Genomic DNA, 22,950 nt, shown 5'->3' with positions numbered 1-22,950 from the left:
TTTAGATACCACATACAAGATGCTGTGAAATTGATCATAATGCAGAAATAAATTCTGGTTTTTTTTTTTTTTTTGAAAGGAAATTCCCAATTATTATTGGGCCCCACGATCAGAAATATCTGAAGATCGTAGCCGTACAGTTATTATGCATATGATGACACAATTCATCTGCGGGACAGAGTAGTCAGGGCTGTATCTGATCCGGACTCATTTATTTCAAATAAATAATAATAATAATAATAATAATAAAGCTCCGGTGATAACTTCAGCCATTACGCGCCGCAGCACAGCCGCATAAGAGTAAAAGTCAGCCGTCTATGGCCGTCATGTATATTCTCACAAAATCGGGATCGATTACCGAACAAAAGATATCCATTTAATCAGCAGAGGTAATAACTGGTACCGAATTTTATAAGAAATTTTCGTTTAAACCGAAGAATGGGAAAGAAAATAAGGAGTAATTTTTCTTATTAGTTAAATGGGACTAAGAACGAAATTATATTCTTATCCACGTGCTCACCTGAGAAGTAGGACAGATATTTGGCAAGGTCGAGGACGAGGATGGAGAAAAAAAAAATCTCTCCTCATCCCCATTTAGCTCAACGAGAGATATCTCTATCCCGTCTCTCACATTTCCTATTTAAACGACAATTTTCCAATCTAAATGGAAAAATAAAAAAAAAATGAAAAATTTCGTGATATTAAAAGTTAATTTTAAGATGTCATATTTTTAATGTCCTATGTTGACCGACGTTGACTTTTAATGTCCTACCTTAATCTACATTATGATCTAATCATTATCGTAGACAACCTACAAAACGAGATTGTTATCGTATTTTATAGGTCGGTATTTGCCATTATATATATATATATATATATATATATATATATATATCTGAAAAATAAATGGATAAAATCAGGGAGACTTTAGGGTATAAAGTGTTGAATTATCAACTTCATTTCTCTGTCATTCCCCTTCATCAATAATTCCCTAAACCTCTCTCTCTCTCTAGCTATACTCCGATCAACCACCATGGACAGCAGCGTCCACCGGAGCTCGAACAACGGGTACCTAGCGCCAGGGTTCCGGTTCCACCCGACCGACGAAGAGTTGATTGCTCATTACCTTTTGAAGAAGGTGTTAGACTCCCATTTCTCATCACCCGCCATAGCCTATGTCGACCTCAACAAGTCCGAGCCTTGGGACCTCCCTGGTCAGCTATTTTATTCTCTTTCTAGGCTTTTTCTTCCTAAATTTTCAATGATAAACAGTTATTTTTTTATTATTTATATTTTAACAGCAGAGTCGTCAAATCTTATAATAAGTTAATTATGAAATATAATAAAAACAATTTAAGGATGTGATCGTAAAATTTCAAAATTTAAAGCGTTAATGGTAGATAAAATAAAAGATTCAAAGGACGAGATTGCAATAAATTTTGGATGGTTTGTGCAAATTTTTTGAGAAAATATTTAAATTTTAAAAATAAAAATAAATTTTTAAAAATTATAGTTTCATTTTGTAGTCTATTTAATTTTTTTTCTTACTTTTTTTTATCATGATTTTTATCTAATTAATCAAATTTATTTTTTAAAAAAACTACTTTATTTTAGCTGCAATTCTAAAAATATTCGTAAAAATGAATAAATAAAAGTAATTATATATATATATATATATATATATATATTATTTTTTAATATAGTAATTAAAAAAAGAAAGTCTTACTAAGAGAGAGGAATTACAGAGAAAGCAGTAATGGGAGAGAAAGAGTGGTATTTCTTCAGCCTACGAGACCGGAAGTACCCAACCGGCCTGAGAACGAACCGGGCGACGGAGGCCGGCTACTGGAAGGCCACCGGAAAAGACAGAGAAATAACCAGCTCTAAAACAAACTCCGTCGTCGGGATGAAGAAGACCCTCGTCTTTTACACCGGCAGAGCTCCTAAAGGCCAAAAAACCCACTGGGTTATGCATGAGTTTCATCTCGCCGGAAAATTCGCCTACCATTTTCTCTCCGCCGCCTCTTCCAAGGTTCCTCTCTTTTCCTCTCTCTCTCTCTCCTTTGTTTTTGGTTGAACACGACGGCGGCCACCAGTCGCCGTCGACGTTGATCCTTAAATTAATTATTTTAATATATATATTAATAAATAATGTTATAGTAGGTGAAATAATTAAAGATTTATTATATATATTATAAATATTTCAGTACATTTATTATAATTTATACACATTATTTCGATGGAGGACCAATTTCAATGGAGAGGTTTTAATATTTTGGGAATAATAATAATTTCATAAATGAAATTTATGTTTATGTCCCTTCTCATTTATTTTGGTATCCGTCCCCGAACAAGGTGGGAAATCTCCGTTTAAATGGAGAGCGAGGGAGGGAGTGAAGAGAAAATTTTTTTCTTTAGCTAAATGGGAGCGGGGATGAGGATTATTTCTTATCCCCATCCTTGATCTCGATCCCAATTCCCGCCCCAATAGCCATTTATTAGTGGTTTTTTCATTTTTTTTAATAGATAATTTTGTGAAAATGAAGAATGAAATAGGAGGCAAAGAAGAAATTAGGTGTTCATATTATAAAGTTTGGCATCACATTTATTAACGTAAACTTTACTAAATAGTAACGCTCATGTAAAATATCATTCATGATTTTCGAACCTTATATTAAATATTAAAATGTTGCGACTATATGGTTGCCTTAGAATTAATGTTGTAACTATATATATATATATATAATAAATATGAAACGCAGGATGAATGGGTGATATCCAGAGTTTTCAAGAAAACCAGCGCCGCCATGCACGGCGGCGTGATGAAGAAAACTCGCGGTGATCCCGAACCCACTTCCCCTTCCTCGGTGTCTCTGCCTCCTCTTCTCGATTCATCTCCCTACCTCTCTGCTGCTGCTGATACCAGTATCAGCACCTCCGCCTTCGCCAACCGCGACGGCAGCTCTCTCGACGACCAAAGGGAGCACCAGCTGCACGTGACCTGTTTCTCCACCAACAACCTGAGCTACCCCGCTGCAAGCTTCCCGGCTGGTGGTGGTCATAATCTCTCCGTCTCGGCCTTCCCGAACCTTCGGAGCATCCAGGAGAATCTGCAGGCGCCGTTCTTCTCCCCTGTGAGTCCGCCGCTGGTTCATCTCCTCTCCGGTGCCGCTGACGTGGATGGGTGCGGTGGTGCTCCGTCGCCGGAGGATTCGAGGACTATGGGTTCCGCCGATTTGGGTGCGTATATGTGGACCTTCTGAGAATTTCTCTCTCTAATCTGATGAAACTAAAAATATATATCTTTATATCAAAATTTGTGGACAATGAAAACAAACATCTCTTTTTGAATTATTATTTTGATGAAAATTTATGAAAATCGTGAAGGCTGATATTTGAAAATTAACTATTTGTAAGTATCATATTTAAAATAAAGACAATAATTAGAGGTAAATATCATATTTGAAAATTAAGACAATAATTAGAGGTAAATATTGATTGAAATACGAGTGCAAATTTTGTAGATTGAAATTATTTGACAATAGCCTTGTTGTTGTTGCTCATCGTTTCTGTACAAGTGAGACCTCACATCTGGAGAACAAAGTAATAAATTGTGAGACCTAACACGTTTTAAAACTGTGAGACTGATACGACACTTTAACCCTAAACACTAAACCAAGACACTTTTATCCCTCTCTTCCATTGTTCTTTAAAGTCTAAAATGCCAGTTATTCACTTTTCAAGTACTCCATACACCATTTCAGCGTCAAATTTCAGTTTGGATCATTAGGTACTCCTTTGAACAACTATTCAAATGTGTTCAAATCACTACCTGAAACCAGAAGTTTAAGATTTTCGACCTCTCTCATTTGAGGGTTTGAAAAATAACGACGACTATTATCTTATCCTCATTGAGTTTTGTGTCTATTTGGTTAATAAATTACAAATGGATGAATGGGGGTTCTGATTTTAACATGTACAGATTAGACTAATGTCATGTTGAACAATGACTTACTTTAATTATTCTCATGCTTCCTTGATGTTCGACCTCGAGGGAGATTCCATGACAATCTTTACCCAGTTCAACTCCGAACGATCCAATACACCAGAGCTTACACGTACTTGATAAGCTCGATGGCGAATTTTCCCTTCTTTGTAGGATTTATTTCGCCAATCTGAATACGAGGAACACAACCCGAAGTCAGAAATGCTAAAGCTCGAAAAACTTCAGTGCAACTAGTTTTGGTTTCAACTGAATTAAGAATTTCACCTTTAGTCTCCCTTTCCCACTAACAGAAACAATATCACCAGTCTTTAGTATGGTTCCATTTTTAGTAATCGTCGTCCAATTGACACGTACATCACCGCCACTGCTCATGTAACAATTTCAGGTTCATATACTTTCACAAAAGAAATAGGAGATAACACATTGCCATACCCTAATTCCTAGAAACTTTGACAAAGTTGTCTGTTATTATACATTACCATATGATGGCACCGTTCAACTATCTACTTATACTTTAAACTGATGCCTAAAATTTCAGAGTAATTAAAGTCAAACAGGCAAATGAGCAAAAGGTGTAAACCTATGGATTAAGTCAACTCTATTCCGCTAGTAAAAATAGGTAACAGGGGAGAAGCACGATGGCGTAAGGATTCAACAATGCATAAACTTTGTCATAAGTCTTCCCTATTCTTTTCCGGGTTTGGAACCTATAAAATAGTTCTTCAAATTGATCGCTCAAAAAACTCGAACCCTTTTCTTGGATCATTATGATACTTTCCAAGAACAAATGAAATTCTGAAGGAGCAATACAAATTATTTTTTGTTCAATAATGTACAAAAATAGATAATTGATTCATTTCATGCTAGAAATTATCACAATGTGGAAAATTAATAGGTTAGTAGAAGCCTGTGTACCTGATGAAATCCACTAGTTTAGACCGTGAAATCTTGAATCCAGCACTTGCTAGAGCATCAACCCTAAGAGATGCCTCAATGGTTTTAAATGTCTTAGTCCTGTAAATGAAATAAGAAAATACTACATTAAAATAAACATGGAAACCAATATGAAATGTTATTGATATAACTTCATACTTCGGTGGTTCATAATCGAGATCTGTCAATGGAATCCTCGTACAAGAAACCGTGACATTGCCAACCTGAAATTAAGAATGCCAAAACATATAAAGAGATCAATGAAGCAAATTTACAAATAGTTTGAATTGCTCTATTAGACCATGCAGGGTTTCATATGCACAAGAAATGCAGTCAGAGTTCAAAAAAAACATATTTCCATTCTATGTTAATTTCGGTATCATCGTGTTAGAAAAAACTGCCAAAGATAACGACACTACCTTGCGCAGCGATGATACAAGGAAGTCGACGAGTTCTGGAACAATAACTACTTGAGCTCCCTTCTCTTCCTGCAAGGTATAAGAGAATAAAATAAATCTGGCCCATGATAGCTTTATCACAATCTTTTATTGAAAACCTAAAAAATTTACACAAACCTAAATTGAATCTTTTGCAAAAAGTTTTGCTCCACAAGGAGAGATTGAAAGATAAATTTTATCAGTTTTGATCAACATTCTGAACATAGTCAGGAGGCGGCAAGAGCATGATAACCCAAAACACAATTTTACCATCAATTTTTGGGATTTGCCAAAGAAAATTTTACCTTCTCAGCATAAAACTAATGTACAGATGACCAAAGTGAAACGCATTTATGATACTTACTGAGTTACAAATTCGAACAGTCCTTATAAGAAAACAATTCCATAAAGCGAAACCAACAATAGCAATACGCACGACGCATCAAATGTGCAGTAAGAATAAGAACAAGCAGTTGTAATTATACTAAATAGCGGACATACTAATACCTGGAGTATGATATCACCAAGCTTTTCCCTAGCAATGCCTGTGCCAAGAATTGCTCCAAGGAAGTCCCCATGTGTGCAGGTCTGAAACACAAAATTTCCTGTGATACTGGGAAGGGAAAAAAAAAAAAAAAAAATCCTTAAAAGGAAGGAACGACCAAAGAACAACGGATTTTACTCGAAAGCTCAATTAAAATGCACTGATGTGAAAGAATAAAGAACAATACCTCAATGCCGAAACGACGTCTGGATCACTTGTTAGTTCATCAGCATGCCCAACAGAAATCCGACAGCGCTCTGCCTAAACATTTTGCCAACTTGAAAGAAGTGTGGTATCAGCAATAGATCTTAGAATCATAAACACAATCCCCAACTGAAAAAACATAACAAGACCTTTATATTTTCACCTCTGGATATCCTCCCTGCGCTATTGCTTTAACGTCGGCTAGTTTCTGAATGGCTAGCATCGACTCTTTCACCACAGGTGGAGTGAGAAAGTTTGTATGGAGAACTTCTCGTCTCGATAACGAACGTTTGGCCTAAACGAAACCAAAAAGAGTGAAGAACCAGAATCATCCCTCACTTTCCACTTTTTATATGAGTTTCATCAAAATAAAAGGGGAAGAAAAGGGACTGCATTTTTTCCCTTTAATTTTCTATAAACTTGAAGATCCAAGCTTCTTAAATCTTGGCAGATGGATAAAAACGACGACGAACAATAAACTTGTAAGGCTCTAGTCTTAAATACTAACATGTCAGTGAAAGTTTTTCAGGATTCAATACCATAACAAGAATATGTTTCACATCTACAATAACACCTTTATCTCCAACTCCATTGAGTAAAACATCAATGTCTCCCTTCACAGCCTGCACTAATTGGCACATTCCTGAAACGACATTGCAACGATGAATAACTTACAAATCTTGAAAAATTCAAGCAACAACACTTGGGTTAACATTCAGGATTTCATCAAGAAGAACTAAAACAGAGTATTCTCATCTATTCATTTACAATACATTCGAAATTAAAATTAAGCTAATAAAAGACAAGTTTATAAACGGAAAATGAATTCCAATTGATACTCAATACAAAGCTCATTATCTCCTGAACTAATTGATCGATCATTTTGATCATAGCAGCAATCACAGTGCAATTCAAGGACAAATCCGCTCACTAAACAATACTAATTCACACTTTTCTCTAAGAACAATCAATAGATAAGAAGCGAATCGAAACCTGAGGCGCCAAGAGGAGAAGATGGAGAAGAGGGAAACCGGGCCTCGTGGAATGAGACCTTGCCGAGATTAACGGCAAGGGGAGTTCGGAAACTGGAAGATCGAGCTGCTCTTCTTAGGCTCCACAGAGCTCCAATGCTCGCAGTCGCTGCCGCCATGGTTAGTGCGTATCGTCCTGAACACCGGCGGCAGATTTTCCAATATATAATTTTACATTTATTATTTCTCAATTAAAAGAAAATCCTCAATTATACAATTTTTTATTATTTTATTATTATTTTTCTTGCAATGGGTCAATTATCTTTCTATAGCACCCAATATGCTTACAGGCCCATGGGCTCCAAAACGAATGCACATCAATTGAGCCCATTTGATAGTAAAGCCCATCAACAAGTATCTATTAATTGCATTTTTTTTTAAATTTTATTAATTTTAGATTTTAGTTCTTTTAAAAATCACCTAAAAATTAAAAATTAAATTATCAAGACCTATTAACTTATAACTAAAAAGGGTAATTAAGTCATAAATGGTCGATAAATGTTGGAACTTTAAATCTAATTACCTTAATTTAAATAAATAAATAAATAAGAAAACAAAAAAGCATTAAACTCGGTCAGCTGACCGGTAAAATTGGGGCCATTTAAATTCTGCGGGGCCCAACTTTTGAAATAGTCACGTGCGTCCCACTTTATATCTCACGGCTTGTAAGGCTCCACGTCATGTTTTTAGCCCTTTAAAGTTCGACAAATGTTTTTCAATAATAAAAATTTCCAATATTACAAAAATTAATCAAATAATTTTATTTATATAGACACACCCAGGGGGATTCGAACCCACAATCGCCTGATTAGAAGTCAGACGCCTTATCCATTAGGCCATGGGCGCTATTTGGTATTAAAAGTGAATTTTAAGAATTTGAAAACACTTTTTTACAAAAAAAAAAAGATTTTTAATACTTTTATTTATATATATATATATATATATTGGTTAATCACCCTAAAAATTATTCCTAGAGAAGTCAGGCGGTTGAGTAGTTCAATTCGAGAGTCAACGAAGAGTTCTAGAGACCGGGGTCTACTAGATGAATATCTTAAAACAACGCGACTTAGAGTAGTAAAATAAAAAAATTAGGTTGAGTTGTATAAGCCGACCAAGATAGAGGAGGCCGACTTATGTAGGTTGGCATAGTTGTATACAAGCTAACCCAAAATGGACTAAGTAAGATTGTGTAAACCGACCCATATGTGTCAATCAGAGCCTAACTAGATGTGGATCTCGATCAAGAATAAATCAATATGGGAGAATGTACTCTTGACTCTAAACTCGACATACCTTATAAAAACCCATGGACTAAAAACCATATATGAACATCATTCGAACTTGAGAAACCAATAACCACGATACCCTTAAGACAAATTTTCATTGGTCGGCCACAACCGACCCCGAAAGGTTATATGATCGATCCAACAAGGTCAATCAATAATTGAGAATTAAGGTTTTGTTATTTCTTTAAAAGTAGCCAAAAATAATAATAATAATTTATTAAGTGGACTTTATCCAATTTTTGGGATGCTTTAAGAAAACGCAGCCAAGCGCCTTTAAAAAAATAAAAAAAATAAATCGCAGCCAAACGTAGTTGAAATTAAATATTAAAAGAAAGGAAAATGGGGTATTTTAAACGGACTTAATTACCTATAATATTTGGATAATATATTAATTATGAATATATATTTAAAATATTATTTTTATGATTTGATTTGTAAATATTTTATTTTATTTTCAATATTTAATTAATTTATATTTTCTTTATTGGTAGGTATTAAATATAGTTTGTATCCTGAATATCAATGACTTCGATCCCAATTTTATTTCTCATTCTTAACACAATTCAATTTTATTTATTAAAGGTCACTTTATTCAATTTTGATGACGTCATTATTAGAAACCAAATTAAACATTATATATATATATATATATAAAATAATGTTTTTGACAAATTTTCAATTCGTTCCTTATTTATTTATTCATTCCAATTATCATTATATTTTAAAATTTTAACTAATTTTAGCATCATTCAATCTTTTTTTTTTCTTTTTTAGCAAAATAAAATTTGACTTATTTTGCTTAAAAAATAATCTAAAATATTTATAATAAAAACGATGTAAAGCACATGGCTAATGATTAAAATAATAAAAATTAATTATAAAATTCATATGGGAAATCAAATTTCTACAATAAAATAAAACATTTATGATATTTAATTAATAAAAATAAAATTGGATGCTTAAAAATCAAAACTTTGAATAGACTATGCCATTGAATTTGAATGATACAATTTCCATATTTTTATTTTCAAATAATATTTAATTTCATTCAATATTTATTATTTGACCAAAATATTTTTTTTTGTTTAAATAGTCTCGTGTAGTTTCCATATGTATTAATTATTTGTATCGCTTAGTTCCAAATTAATGTTTATTTGATTAAATAAATGTTAATTTTGATGTATATTCTAAGATTTAATTCGAAGTACACCGAACCAAAATAAAAAATATATATAAAATAACATTTTATTTTTGTTTATTAGTTTTGATTACGATGACATTTAATAATAATTATAGATACGATGGCAAATGGATTAAAATAAACCTCATAATTCGAAAAATTTAACCAACCCAACTCGTACGATTTAAGTTGAGTTAAGATAAATAAAAATTTTATGTCAATTTAATTATATTGTTAATTTTAAAATATACATTTTTACTTGCAATATAATTATATATATATATATTTTTATAATTAAATTTTTAATTATTTATTTTCCAACCAAATATAATTTTAACGGCCAAAAACGAATAAACTCCACATTCAATTATTACTATCATAATTTTTATTTGTCTTTTATTGTTTTAAATCTATCTTAATTATTAAATCTTCAATTTTTTTAAAATTGATTTTCTTTTATATATATATATACATCTGACCTCTTAGGTCAATCATATATATAGCTAAAGGAATGGATATTTGATCTCTAATAACATATATGTGCATTGTTTTAGTTAAAAAACAATGAAGTCCGGGATTCAAATCTCCATTTGTACATGTCTAGAGTAGTTGAATTCGCGTTAATCGACCACCAAACGAGATTGAAATTATATTTTTAACCTAAATTTGTGGTTCTTGACACATGAGAGTTGAAAGATGAAAAAAAAATGGAAAAAGGGAAAAAACTTTGAGACAGTCCACAAGATTCCGGGATGGTTTGAAAATTGAAATGAAGGGATGCTTATGAGATACGTTGAATTTCACATGAACGCGAGGAATGGGGGGAAACAAATGGCAAATAGGCTTAAACAAAGGGAAGGTCACAAACTTGGCCGAAGAAATCCGAACAGGTTTTTCATCCATTTCTTCATATAAACACTTGTCCTCCTCCTTCCCCTTTTGCCCAAAAAAGCTCTTCCCCATTTCCTTTCAATTCTCTCCGATTTCTATTCCTTGTTTTTATTTGTTTTCGCCTTGAACCAACGCCATTCAAACATCAACAACAACAACCCCCCCAGGTTTCTTCTCTCTCTCTCTTCATTCTTCTTGCGTTTCTTCCTTGTGTTCTACGTATTCCCTTTCCCCCCATTTCGTTTCTTGTGCTGTGATTCTGTTTTTTGGTGTTTTTGTCTTCTGGGTATTGCTGTTTCATCTTCCCCTGCGATTATTCCCTTGTGGGTATTCGTGAAATCGTTTGTTTCTTTGATTTACTCTTCGTTTTGGTTGTTTTTTTAATGGGTTTCTTGAATTTCTTTGATGTTTTTCCCTCTAGTTTTGGTTTCTGTTTAATGATTTGAGGATCTGTTCATCTGGGTTGCTCTTGTTTTGCTCGATTTTCATGGCATTTTGTTGTTCTTGGACTGTTCCATGGCTTCCCCTGTAATGAAAAATGTTGTTAATCAATCTTCATCGGCTATGTCTTGCCTGATTTGGAATGTATATAGACTAGGGTTTCTGCCTAATTATCTATTTCGTTTCAATATCGTCATTGGATTTGGTTTGGCTGTTCATCATTGATATCAAAGTTTTGGTTTAGAATTTTGGGTCGTGTTCTTTTTAACCTTTAAACTACTTGAGCTAGTAGTTCACGCGAAGCTTGAGGTGATTGTTCATTGAACATTAATATAAAATGTTGATTTGTTGGTATTCATCAACCTGGTGTGAAGTATAATTTATTGATTTGTTGCATTTGTTTAGGGCCTTCTCCGAATTTGGACTGCTTGAGGTTGCCATTTGGTTGTCTTTTGGTTGCCTTGTTGCTATCAAAATATTGGGAAAATTGGCGTTGATATCAATTGAAACTGGAGTTGATATCAATCCATGATAAGATCTTGTGATGGGGTCCTTGAACTTGGAGAGGAAATGGATGTTTCCTCTTGTGATAAGCTCTTTGATATGCATTTTTCTTCTTGTTACCTTCTTCAACATGGGTCTCGTCTCTTCGCTTTACACGATCAATTCGTTTTTTGCTATCTTTCCCGCTCGAATGACTATGAACTACACGAGTGGTGTTTTTGCTGAAACGAAGTTTGTTCAACCTCCACCTCCGGCTGGACCAACCATCCCTCGTTTTGCTTATTTGATTTCCGGGTCGAAAGGCGATTTGGAAAAGCTATGGAGAATTCTTAAAGCATTATATCACCCTTTGAATCATTATGTTGTTCATTTGGATCTCGAATCACCTGTAGAGGAGCGATTGGAATTGGCATTCCGAGTCGGAAACGAGTCGCTTTTTGTTGAAGTTAATAATGTTTTCATGATCAGCAAAGCCAATATGGTTACTTACAGAGGACCTACCATGGTTGCTAATACTCTCCATGCTTGTGCCATTCTTCTTAAGAGGAGTAAGGATTGGGATTGGTTTATCAACCTCAGTGCTTCTGATTATCCTCTTGTCACTCAAGATGGTTCGTTCCTTGTCATTTAACTCATGAATTTGTTCATCTTAATCCATTTTGATTCAAATTCCGTTCGCTTTACGTCGCAGATCTTCTTTATACGTTCATGAATTTAGATCGAAACCTCAATTTTCTCGAGCATACGAGCCAGTTGGGGTGGAAAGAGTTAGTATACCATCCTCACATCTCTCATATTTGAACATATCAAAGTACTTATACTTGTAGAGCTGTTTGTTCTTGATTGTATTCAACAGGGATAAACGAGCAATGCCGTTGATCGTTGATCCCGGTCTCTATTTGAGGACCAAATCCGACATTTTTGGTGTCAACCCATCACGAACATTGCCAACAGCGTTCAAGTTGTTTACCGGTTCGTGTTCCTCTTTAAATTGAATCTAGTATGCACTTTCCTTTATAAAGGTGTGGAACTTCTGCTTAGGACAATATTTGATAGCAGTGGGCTTGGACCGTTGAGGTGATTCGGTCTACATTTGATTGTGCAGGTTCGGCGTGGATGGTTCTATCTCGTGCATTTGTAGAGTATTTGATTTGGGGTTGGGACAATCTTCCAAGGACACTTCTAATGTACTACAGTAATTTCGTGTCGTCCCCGGAAGGTTATTTTCACACCGTGATCTGCAACGTGCCGGAGTTCGCCGATACGGCGGTGAACCACGACTTACACTACATATCATGGGACACTCCGCCGAAACAGCATCCACACATACTTAGTATCAACGACACAGAGAAGATAATGAGGAGCAATGCGGCGTTTGCTCGGAAGTTCAGACAAGACGACGCAGTGTTGGATAAGATCGACAGGGAGTTGCTTGGTCGGAATAAAGGAGATTTGACGCCTGGTGGTTGGTGCGGAGGGCAGCCCAAGTGTTCGACGGTGGGGGATCCGATGAAACTGAAGCCAGGGGAAGGAGCTCAACGGCTTCACCGTCTCATAGCTAGACTTGTTTTGGCAGCTAAGTCCGGGGAAAACCAGTGTAAATGAATTTGTTACAATTAAAAACAAAACAAAGCAAGATTAGTGCCAATATTAATTAGCATATTATTAATATGCCTTTTCCCAACATGTTTCTTCTTTTTGTCTTTCATTTTCACCTCTTTTAGATCTTCGATCTTTGTATTTTGTGCGGGGAAAGAAGTGAATAAATAAAACGTTCGTTACTCGCTCTTGTTTTCTTTTACAATTAGAGATGTATGTTTAATCTTTGGAGTCGGGGTCTTGTGGGGACCCATCTTGAATGGGACGGAGAATGAGGAGGAAGTGAGTATGACCTTGTAAGGTGAGCCTCGAGGGTAAAGAAAGATTTCTAGTAGTTAGCTAAACGGTATCGAAGACAATGATTATATTCTCTGTTCTCATCTCCTGCTCAAATGTCTACCCATTTCACTTTTTATATATAAATATATATATAAATATAAATGTAGATATAATTAAATTTATTAGAAAGATTTACGTTTTTTTAATCGAAATTATATTGAAAATTACGATAAATTTTGGTAGAATGAAGACTGAAGTAGGAGGCGAGGACGATGGAAGGGAAGGGTTCCCTTCCTCATCCCATCTCCCTACAGTGAACATCTCTAGTCCCTCTGTTACAATTTAAAACTTACTAAATTCTCTATTTATTTTCGTGTGGACGGGATTCTCTTCTAAGATTTTTTTTTTCATTTTTTAAAAAAGTATTTAAAAGAATCTTTTTAATGGACCATTTCTATTTAAAAAAAATGTAAATAGGCTTAAAAAATCTAATAATATTAAATAAATATAATATAATATAATATAATGTTGTTCCAACGTAATTTTTTAAAAATTAAAAATTTAATATTACAACCCCATCATCCCACTTAATAAAATTCAATATATTCAAATTATATAAAACTAGCTTAAATTTATTATTAATTTTTTAAAAAATACACTTTGTTTAAGATACAATTATATATAAGTTGATTTGTTTGTTAGTAATTGTCAAGTTAATCCATTGATTTTGATTTAGTCCACGTGGATATGACTTTATTGACACGTGGATATGATTTTATTGACACGTGGCCAAACTTAAAGGATAAAAAAGAAAATAAAAAGGGAGATAAGCCTAATTGGGGTATTATTATATAACAGCCTTGACTTCCAAATATGTGGAAATCCAAGTCCATTTCCAAATTGCCACCAAAATTAGTGCCAAAAATCATTACTAAAAATAATTTGAGGTCGTTGACTTTGACTTTGTCTTTTTCCTTTTATTTATCATTCTAAATTTAGTTTTGAAGTTATCTTTTATAAATAAATAAATAAATAAAATTTGTTGCACCATTACCCATACAATGGATAATTATATTAAAATTTTTTTTTAGTAAGTCAAATAATTTCTTCGTTGTTAAGAAAGTGTTTAGAGTAATTCGACGAGTCAAATAGTTTCTTCGCATCTACACATTTCTAGTTGAAGAATCACTCCTTGGGATCTGAATCAATTTTTAATAATGATGGGATGATTTGACCGATATTTTGGCTAGAATTGGCAACACTTGAAGAGATAAAATAAGCATCGAGTCAATGCCTCGTTATATTCATCATCGACGTACCCGTAAATTAGAAGGTTTGAAATGAGAAATAATGAAAGAAAAGTCTGCTGCATTGCAGCATTTGCAGCCTGCTGCTTCTTTGACCATTTTCTCTGGTTCAACAATTCTCTAGATTATGAAACAAAACAATCTCACATCCACTTAAACTATACACAGCCTAATAAGATCAATCTATGGCCAAAACATTTTAGAACCCTACATAATTTGCGACGTGTTACCTTGCGAGAAGAGAGGAAGAATTTTCTCTGCTTTTTTTCGTCGTTAAAATATAAACTAGAGCTAAGAGAATAGCCTCGACTCGACTCGATGTTCTTAGGAAGACTTGTCTGTACAGCAGAACCACCACCCAATCGTTTGATCATATTTCTGGTGTGATATCTGCTCACCCTAATAATGAAATCTAGCATTTGATGTCTTTTTGATATCTACCCATCTCCCAGGTTAACGACCAGAGACGAATAATGAATTTGTCGACATCTGTTTCCCGTCAACTTGAACCTTTCGTGCCTTGGCCTTGTCGAGCCGAGCTCGTCTTACTGCTTCTTGGATATGACGATCGTGGTCCTTCAACATTTGGTCCATGTTGCCAGAAGGAACCAGTAATGGACCAGAGTAATGAATCTTATGACCTTTTGAGCCATAACCCACCTGTTGTATTAGTAGTACGTACACATGAACAGATACTCAGAAAACAGTGGTAAAAGCAGATAAGTTGAGAAAAAGTCATGGTAAATGCAAGAAAAATGCACTTGAAGGCACGGTAAAATACGTCGTTCGCATACTTACAACTATAGGGTCTTTGGTGCTGCACCTCTCTTTGTCGTGTGAGCCTACGATACTGTGATTTGAGAACTTCTGGTCGGGTAGCATCGATGATTCCGAGGTTTCCTTGAAGGAACCAGGAAACCTGCCAATTAGTTTTTTAACCTCTCCTTGTGAAGCGTCAGACTTCTCCCCCAGCATACTTCTTCTAGGTGCTACTAGTCCTGAAGTTGTGAACGTATCGGCCCCGGTTGAGATTTTCGGAGCGTCATCTGGGTTCTTACTAGCCTTTACCCAAGCGGCCCGCTGAGCAAGTGGCCCTGAATGTGAGGCTTTCTTAGGATGACACACCTGAGAATCCGTTCGTTCTGCTCCTTGTGATGGTCTAGGTGGATCAATTGGAAAGCCAGAAGCTTCTTCTGGGTGTGGATTAAACTTTTCACTCCGGCTCTTTGAATTGGATTGTCTTTTCTGCAAATGAGTGATCTTATTAGCAAAATATTTCAAGATAAAATAGCGTGACGTCACAGACGTCGGATAATCAGTTGGACTCCGCAGCTAAATTGTAACACCTCTACAAAATGGTTGCGTTTAATGTTCAACAGAAAGTTACCTGCATTGATGAGACTAACTCGGCATTGGCGTCAGGTGCAGGGACAGCTCGAGACTCTCTATCTTTCCTTTGCAGGTCATGTCGGTGTCCCTTGCTTCCTACCGCTCCTTGTCTATGAAATTAATCACGGTACGTTATTTAGAAAACATGTAAATTGTTCTCATCGTGCAAGTCCAGATAGAACTACAGATAGGAACCGTGTAGTACATGTGGATGATCGTGTAAAAGATAACATAATTATGATCTATCAACTGAAAAATATCTCCCAAGATTAACTAGGACGAAACGTGACACTCGTCAGCCAAGAGAGAAAGAAGCAGTAGTATCTAGGGGGTGTAAGTGAGTTGGTTCAAGTCTAGCAAAACAACCAAAATCGTCGAGATTCCAAAAACGAACTGATCCCAACTAGTGTTTAGTTTTATATTTCAGAAACCAAACCAATCACCATATAGACTTCAAAATCTATCCAAACCAAGTCAGCTCGATCAAACGAGTCCATGTTATGGTTTTGGCTTGGTTCCGTACTAGTATCAGTATCCCCCGATGATGTCGAAAATTATTAACCAGTAACTGTGTTTGGATTAACTCCATCCCTGTGTCCCCCCAGTGATGTTGAAAGTAACCTCGAGCGCGATTGGATTAACTTCCTAAATAATTTTGAACCAAAAGTATTTTTCAAAAAATCTATAGAACTTTATTCCTTGTAAATTTATTCCCAAGATGCATTAAGAATATCAGACATCACAAATTTATTCCTTGTAAGATTTTAGTGAGGCAAGTAACTTGATACTATTCCATATCCAAGAGCAATAAGCGCTAGATCTTGATATATTTTGTAGTATAACAAATACCTTCTAGCTTCCTCATCCCTTATCTTGGCATCAAATTCTTTGCTCGGAGGATACTTTGGCAAGCTCGAAGGATCACAAGGAAGTGGCTTCGTTGAAAAAAACTGAAATAAACAATTCGAAACAGTCAGGAATATAAACGTAATGTCCAGAGAGACTTCGCCAACTCGAGGTGAGCAACAAAGTTTTAAGTTAATAAATTTTGAACAATGGCTTGAACCAAGGACCCTAGAGAGTAACTCCAAACATTCTAAGTATACCACTACTGATCAACACAACTTAATAAATACAACACAGATAAATAGAGAGAGAGATGCAGACACTTGATGGAGATTGGATACTCTATTATAACAGTCCTATAAGAAAGATTATATAACCCATATCATAACATACTTCGCTTTTAAGGGAAAGAGCGGCAGAGCCACGATCAGCAGGATCTATAGAGAGTAACATCTCAATGAGAGCTAAAGCTGGTGCAGGGAAATCCTTAAACGTGTCAGCAACGCAGCGTCTATAGGGCTGTTGGGGCTTAAATATCGTTGCATGTGGCAGCCTTGATTTTCTCCAATAATCCTCTGAAGGAGAGCCACAGAGTTTAAATATTTTATGTAGCTGCTCCACCTACAACACATATGCCGGTGTAAATACTTGACTCGATAAGCATCATAAGCTCGGGAATCATAATAGCAAACATCGGATAGAAACATGAAGAACCACACAGTTTCTAATTGGTACATGTTATGACAAGAAAAAACATAGGCATGATCTCATAAGATATTATAAAGCCAGTGACCAGAAATGAATATTGAATTAACATGATCTCATAAGATAATAATAAGCTAGGAGTTTCGGTTTAAGTCCGATATAGAATTTGGCAAAAAACTTATATACCTCTGTTCTTCCTGGCATAATGGGCTTCCCAGCATACAATTCAGCAAGTATGCAGCCAGTACTCCACAAATCTACAGCTGTACCGTAATAAGTAGCACCGAGTAAAAGCTCAGGCGGTCTATACCAAAGAGTTACAACCCGACTTGTCAGCGGCTGATTTTGGTGGATATCAAAAAAACTTGCTAAACCAAAGTCTGCAATTTTCAAGACGCCATTATTGTCGATTAAAAGGTTGGAACCCTTTATATCACGATGCAGAACTCCGTGACTGTGACAATGATCAAGTCCACGCAAAAGTTGTTGCATGTAACATTTAACCTGCCCCCAAGATAAATTAGACTTCAAACTTCGATGATTCAGTATAAATAAGTGAACCGAGAGTATGCAGAAGTAGTTTCTTAAAATGCTTTGATTAGACACTAAAAAGCAAAGACCTCGACATTGATAAATGATAATAGAATAAAATCCTGCAGTTACCTGTGCCTCTGTAAACTTCACACCAGGGTGTGAAGCAAGTCCTGCCAAATCGTGTTCCATGTACTCAAATACAAGATAGAGGCTGCAAGACATCCTTGACGTAACTAGACCCTCCAGCTTTATCACATTTGGATGATCGAGCCTACGCAATATGTGAATTTCCCTAGCCATAAAGCGGACGCTCTCAGGTTCCAGGTTGTCGAATCTTACTTTCTTCAAAGCAACAATTTTCTTTTGGTCAAGGTCACGAGCCCTATATACATTACTATAAGTCCCTTGACCAATCTGCACAAGTGATCATTTCTTCATTATTAGTATCATCCTATTAAGATTTAAAACAAAGCATCATTACTAGCATCCTAAAAATTAAAATGAACAAGCACAATATGCACAGACGAGAGACCACTTGAGCCATTCTAAGTAATATCCCACTTACTATGAGACATCTTCACTAGAGCCATTTCCAAATATTAACAAAAAAAATGGTATGTTACCAGTATGTTTCGATTGTTCCTCAAAACAAAAGTGTAAATTGTGAAACTTTCGGACTCCGTAGGCTCATTATTTACTATTATCCTACTGAAAAAGTAGGCTCATTATTTACTATTATCCTACTGAAAAAGTCGATCTACATAAAGCAAGCTACATTAATCACCATAACCTACAAGTATGCGAGGGGCAGCTCCAGCCTTCAATAAATAACGTGAATGCAAGAACAGCTCCAATAAAGGGCACTGTTGGATCACCTAGTGCATCTCTTATTTCTTAAGAAAAGACTGGGAGAGTACTATGTTCATTCACAAAATGCCAACTCGACGTCTATTGCTCGATTAGAAACATCAATTTTCAGAACGAGGTGTGTGTAGCGTGTCCATTTTTTCCCCTACTTTCTTCTCTAGGTGTGTGTTTGTTGGGAAGGGGCCAATAAAACAATTCAAAAAGTAAATTAACGAAAGAGCGTACTTTATCCAATTTCTCAAAAGAATCAGCTCGTCGGGGTAGCCACCCTCTGATTGCCTCTCCAGCAACTGCAGCCAGCCACGGCGGCCAGCCTGCAGCAATTTGGTCTCCCTCTGCTGCCTTCGGAATTCTCCCCATTGAAGGATGTTGAGCAGCCATATGCTCCATCTTCTCCCTCTTCCTCTCAAAAATCTCACTCTGCAATCGACCCGACCCATTCACCTGCTTGTTAATCAATGTCACTCTTACATCATTACCATCATGATGATCTTTAGATCGATAAGCTTCTTCCCTCGACGACGAAGTCACTCTTGCCACCTGCAGGTCGGACGAGGTCTTGTTCGACAGCCTCTCCCTCGGACTTTCCTTGCTATCCTCTATAGCAGAGGGCTTACAACAAACGCAACCCATAATGTACTCAAACCACCCCCAACAATATCCTCCTTCAGAATCAATATTCACCCTTCAAAATCATTCACTACCAATACATCCTCCTCTTCTAACACACCCATATCGTGAAAACTCAAAAAAAAAAACTTCAAAAGTAAACCTAAAACACCCACAACTTAGCTCATCAGAACTGCAATTCCCATTCCCTATCAAATACCAGAATAGCCACAACTTTCATAGCAGCAGAAACCAAACAAATTTCATCAATTACACCCCAAAATCTTGCAAAATCCTTCCAAAATTCAGACGAAATACACATCCAATAACGCTAATAGATTCCAAAACAACACTAGCAGTCTACAGAAAAATCCCTATACGAAATGTAATCTAATCCCACTGAATCGCAACCAAAAGAGTATGGAGAAGAAACCCCAACAAACAAATTCATAAACTGAACTTACAAAAAACCAATGATGAAGCAAAAGGGAAGACGCTAGAAGTAGTTCCACGTTTCCCCAGGCTAGAAACAGCTGAGAGAAAGAAGAAAAAAAGAACAAAAAATGCAGAGAAAAATAGAGAGAGAGAGAGAGAGTGAAGCTTATGGAGTGAACTGGGGCCTGAAAAAGAAGGACATGGATCTAGGGCACGATGATAACAGAAGGTGAATCAAGAAACGGAATAAACCAATAATTAAAAAATTAAATAAAGTTAAATTAAAATCGTAATTTATTTAAGAACAAAAAAAAAACGAAATTATGGTAATTGTCTGAAGCTTTTCGGTAAGAGAGAGAGAGAGAGAGGCCTGTGAATAAGACATTCTTCTCGGTTACTCCACGCGCTCATGAACGTACGTGTTACACACTGCTATGTATATTTTATAGATTTTTTCTTTTTAAGCTTAAGGTATTATACAATTTTGCGTGTAAAAGCCACGCGCCTGAAAAGGAGAGTGAAAGGATAGCAATAATCTGAAGTTGTGGACGCCCCACCCCTCTCGCTCTCTCTCAGCCTGAGAGGTTATGATCAGTGATGTCGTTTGGCTCTTCTTTTCAATTATTTTTCTTTCTATTTTTTAATATTATTTTATAACTCTTATAAATTTTGTGCATCAATTTTAATCAATTTTAATTGCATTATTTTTTTTTTTTTTTGTGAAATTTAAAAATTATCTTCGCTAATTTATTAAGATTATTTAAAAAAATAAAAAAATAGATTAAATCGAATCTTAAAATTTTGCAACCTAAACTTATAATTGACTAAATAATAATATCAACGTGACATGTGATTCTGATTCTTTGAATATTAGAGATATTTATATCATTTTAGTCGTATATATTTTAAATATGTATAAAATATTAAACAATAAATATGAGTTATATTTAAATTGACAATAAAGATACGGATTAATAAACATTTAAAATTATCAATTTATTAATTTAAAATTTAAAACATTTATTTGTTAATTTAAATGGATATATGGATGTTGTGGTGGGCAATTTTTCGGGCGATTTTTTTTTTTTTTTTTTTGTTATAATTCAATTTTGGGTTGTGATTGGTTGCCAATAAAACAAAAATATAAATAAATTTATGAGTTTGATATGGATTTAAAATTATTAAATTTTCTGTTGTATTTAAATTTATTTATAAACATGTATTTAATCATTTAAGATAAATTTAAATTGATTTTAATAATTAATAACGTATTTTAAAGTCATTTTTATATATTTTTAAATCACAAACAATATATCATTCAATTATTATCCATTTATGGTCTTTGTTCTATTTTCATTGGACAAATCTACCCCTACATGGGACCCTTCTATTTTCTCTTCATTTTACCAAAATTTATTTCCTACTTAAAAAGTATAATTGTAATTATATTTGAAAAATAGCATTTTTTATGTGTATTATTTTATAAATAAATACAATGTGTTGGAATATATATATTTTTATTTATTTATTTATTTTTTTTATATGTGTCTCATCCGATAAAAGTCTGCTCTTATTTTTATCTGAAAATACTCAGTTATGGCTTTCACACGGTTGAGTATTGAGAAAAAAAACTTTGTAATGATGTAGCATGCCTTCTCTCATTACTTTCACACGTTCTTGTCTTTATTTGAAAACACTCAATCACGGCTCTCACGCAATTGAGTATTGAGAAAGACATTTTACTAATAAAAGTGTATGTCCTCCTGTCGTAGCTTAGTACGACGGTTGAGTATTGGCGAAAAATATGCTCTCAGTTATTAAAAGGTTCAAATTTCATACCCAAAAAAATATTTCGTCAAAATATGATTTAAAGTAATAATTAAATGTTATTATATGGTAATATATTTTGTTTATTATGGGCCTACGTGTCATTGTGTCTCCAAAGAGCCTAACATTATTAAAGCCTTTCTCATGCATGCACGTAGATTTTCTTTGTACGTATTAAAAATTCAACTTTTTTGTCCATAAATAATTGAACCAACTTGATTACAAAATATCACATGCCACGTCACACTATTGTATTTATTTATTTTTATTTTTATTTTTTGTACTGGTTGATTATGTCGAGATTTGTTGGGTATATAGAAGCCAATACGCTCTAAGCTTTTCTTAAGAATCACGACTCTCCACAATGGTATGATATTGTCCACTTTAAGTATAAGTTCTCGTGACTTTGTTTTGTGTTTCCCAAAAGACCTCGTTACCAATGGATAGAGTATTAAACCTATGACCTTTCACTAAATTAACCAACGTGGGACTCACTCCCACCTAGTAATTCTTAACATATATAAGGTAATACAAGGATAATCAAAGAAAGATTTTTGTTATAAACAAAGGATGTTGAGAAACGGTAAACAATAATAAATTTCAAATAACTCAAGGCCTCAGGATACAAGTTATGGACTAAAGGGCGCAGTAATAATTATAAAGACAAGCCGGAGAAGAACAAACCCGTAAAAAGATATTTAAGGAGCTTGAAAGAACATAACTAAGAACAAATACACCAAAGGTAAGATAAGAACCGTAAACTTTTAGGGACGAAAGTTCTTAAGAGGGGGAGAATTATAAGACCCGAGTGAAACTAAGGCACCCAAGCAAGGATAAGGTTCGTAAGTGATTTCAATGCTCTGGTAAGATTTTATAAGAACTCGTGAATCTGACATTACACTCAATGATTGTTCTACTAACGCTCTGTTCTGTAAGTTACAGGCCCGTGGACTAGAAAAATTAAATACAAGAGAGAGAAATTTTAATGGTCGTACATGATTTTTTTTTGTTTTAATTAAACAAATTATTGTTAATAAATTCTGAAAATCCCTAGAACTGCGGAAGAAATGAAATTAAGTAATCAATTAATTGAACC

At 34.8% G+C, this 22,950-nt stretch overlaps 4 protein-coding genes and 1 non-coding gene across 9 annotated transcripts; 2 read left to right on the top strand and 3 right to left on the bottom strand.

Annotated features, from left to right (window-relative positions):
- Nucleotides 1-1,033: 1,033 nt before the first annotated feature.
- Nucleotides 1,034-3,289, top strand: LOC111447202 (protein CUP-SHAPED COTYLEDON 2-like). Its single transcript, XM_023086242.1, has 3 exons — nt 1,034-1,214; nt 1,746-2,032; nt 2,763-3,289. The coding sequence occupies exons 1-3, from the start codon at nt 1,034-1,036 to the stop codon at nt 3,261-3,263; spliced, it is 969 nt and encodes a 322-aa protein (XP_022942010.1). The 3' UTR covers nt 3,264-3,289.
- On the bottom strand, nt 2,908-7,310 carry LOC111446880 (putative RNA-binding protein YlmH). Of its 4 annotated transcripts, none has more exons than XR_002711164.1 (11): nt 7,118-7,310; nt 6,664-6,767; nt 6,288-6,419; nt 6,108-6,181; nt 5,884-5,989; nt 5,359-5,427; nt 5,099-5,163; nt 4,922-5,020; nt 4,271-4,373; nt 4,016-4,175; nt 2,908-3,289 (listed from the first exon to the last, which is right to left on the bottom strand). XR_002711164.1 is itself a non-coding variant. In XM_023085790.1 (10 exons), the coding sequence occupies exons 1-10, from the start codon at nt 7,272-7,274 to the stop codon at nt 4,113-4,115; spliced, it is 972 nt and encodes a 323-aa protein (XP_022941558.1). In that variant the 5' UTR covers nt 7,275-7,310; the 3' UTR covers nt 3,911-4,112. The 4 variants fall into 4 exon arrangements, 2 of the variants coding, with proteins under 2 accessions (XP_022941558.1, XP_022941560.1); XR_002711165.1 differs by lacking the exon at nt 2,908-3,289 and adding an exon at nt 3,946-3,994 and having other exon boundaries at nt 4,040-4,175; XM_023085790.1 differs by lacking the exon at nt 2,908-3,289 and having other exon boundaries at nt 3,911-4,175.
- Nucleotides 7,311-7,928: 618 nt separating this feature from the next.
- On the bottom strand, nt 7,929-8,001 carry TRNAR-UCU. Its single transcript has one exon. It is a non-coding gene; the product is annotated as a tRNA-Arg (tRNA).
- Nucleotides 8,002-10,445: 2,444 nt separating this feature from the next.
- Nucleotides 10,446-13,246, top strand: LOC111446879 (beta-glucuronosyltransferase GlcAT14B-like). Of its 2 annotated transcripts, none has more exons than XM_023085788.1 (5): nt 10,446-10,679; nt 11,359-12,068; nt 12,149-12,224; nt 12,314-12,429; nt 12,563-13,246. In XM_023085788.1, exons 2-5 carry the CDS (start codon nt 11,498-11,500, stop codon nt 13,060-13,062), a joined length of 1,263 nt encoding a protein of 420 aa, XP_022941556.1. In that variant the 5' UTR covers nt 10,446-10,679; nt 11,359-11,497; the 3' UTR covers nt 13,063-13,246. The 2 variants fall into 2 exon arrangements, with proteins under 2 accessions (XP_022941556.1, XP_022941557.1); XM_023085789.1 differs by lacking the exon at nt 10,446-10,679 and adding an exon at nt 10,686-10,835 and having other exon boundaries at nt 12,563-13,062.
- Nucleotides 13,247-14,683: 1,437 nt separating this feature from the next.
- On the bottom strand, nt 14,684-20,273 carry LOC111446878 (probable serine/threonine-protein kinase At1g54610). Its single transcript, XM_023085786.1, has 9 exons — nt 20,057-20,273; nt 19,209-19,801; nt 18,246-18,530; nt 17,769-18,086; nt 17,271-17,498; nt 16,881-16,981; nt 16,030-16,141; nt 15,441-15,887; nt 14,684-15,302 (listed from the first exon to the last, which is right to left on the bottom strand). Exons 2-9 carry the CDS (start codon nt 19,614-19,616, stop codon nt 15,096-15,098), a joined length of 2,106 nt encoding a protein of 701 aa, XP_022941554.1. The 5' UTR covers nt 19,617-19,801; nt 20,057-20,273; the 3' UTR covers nt 14,684-15,095.
- Between the last annotated feature and the right edge of the window lie 2,677 nt (nt 20,274-22,950).

This window comes from Cucurbita moschata, unplaced genomic scaffold (assembly GCF_002738365.1).
Source record: "Cucurbita moschata cultivar Rifu unplaced genomic scaffold, Cmos_1.0 Cmo_Scf00009, whole genome shotgun sequence".
Taxonomy (NCBI): domain Eukaryota; kingdom Viridiplantae; phylum Streptophyta; class Magnoliopsida; order Cucurbitales; family Cucurbitaceae; genus Cucurbita; species Cucurbita moschata.
This window is presented reverse-complemented; position numbering and strand designations above follow the sequence as displayed.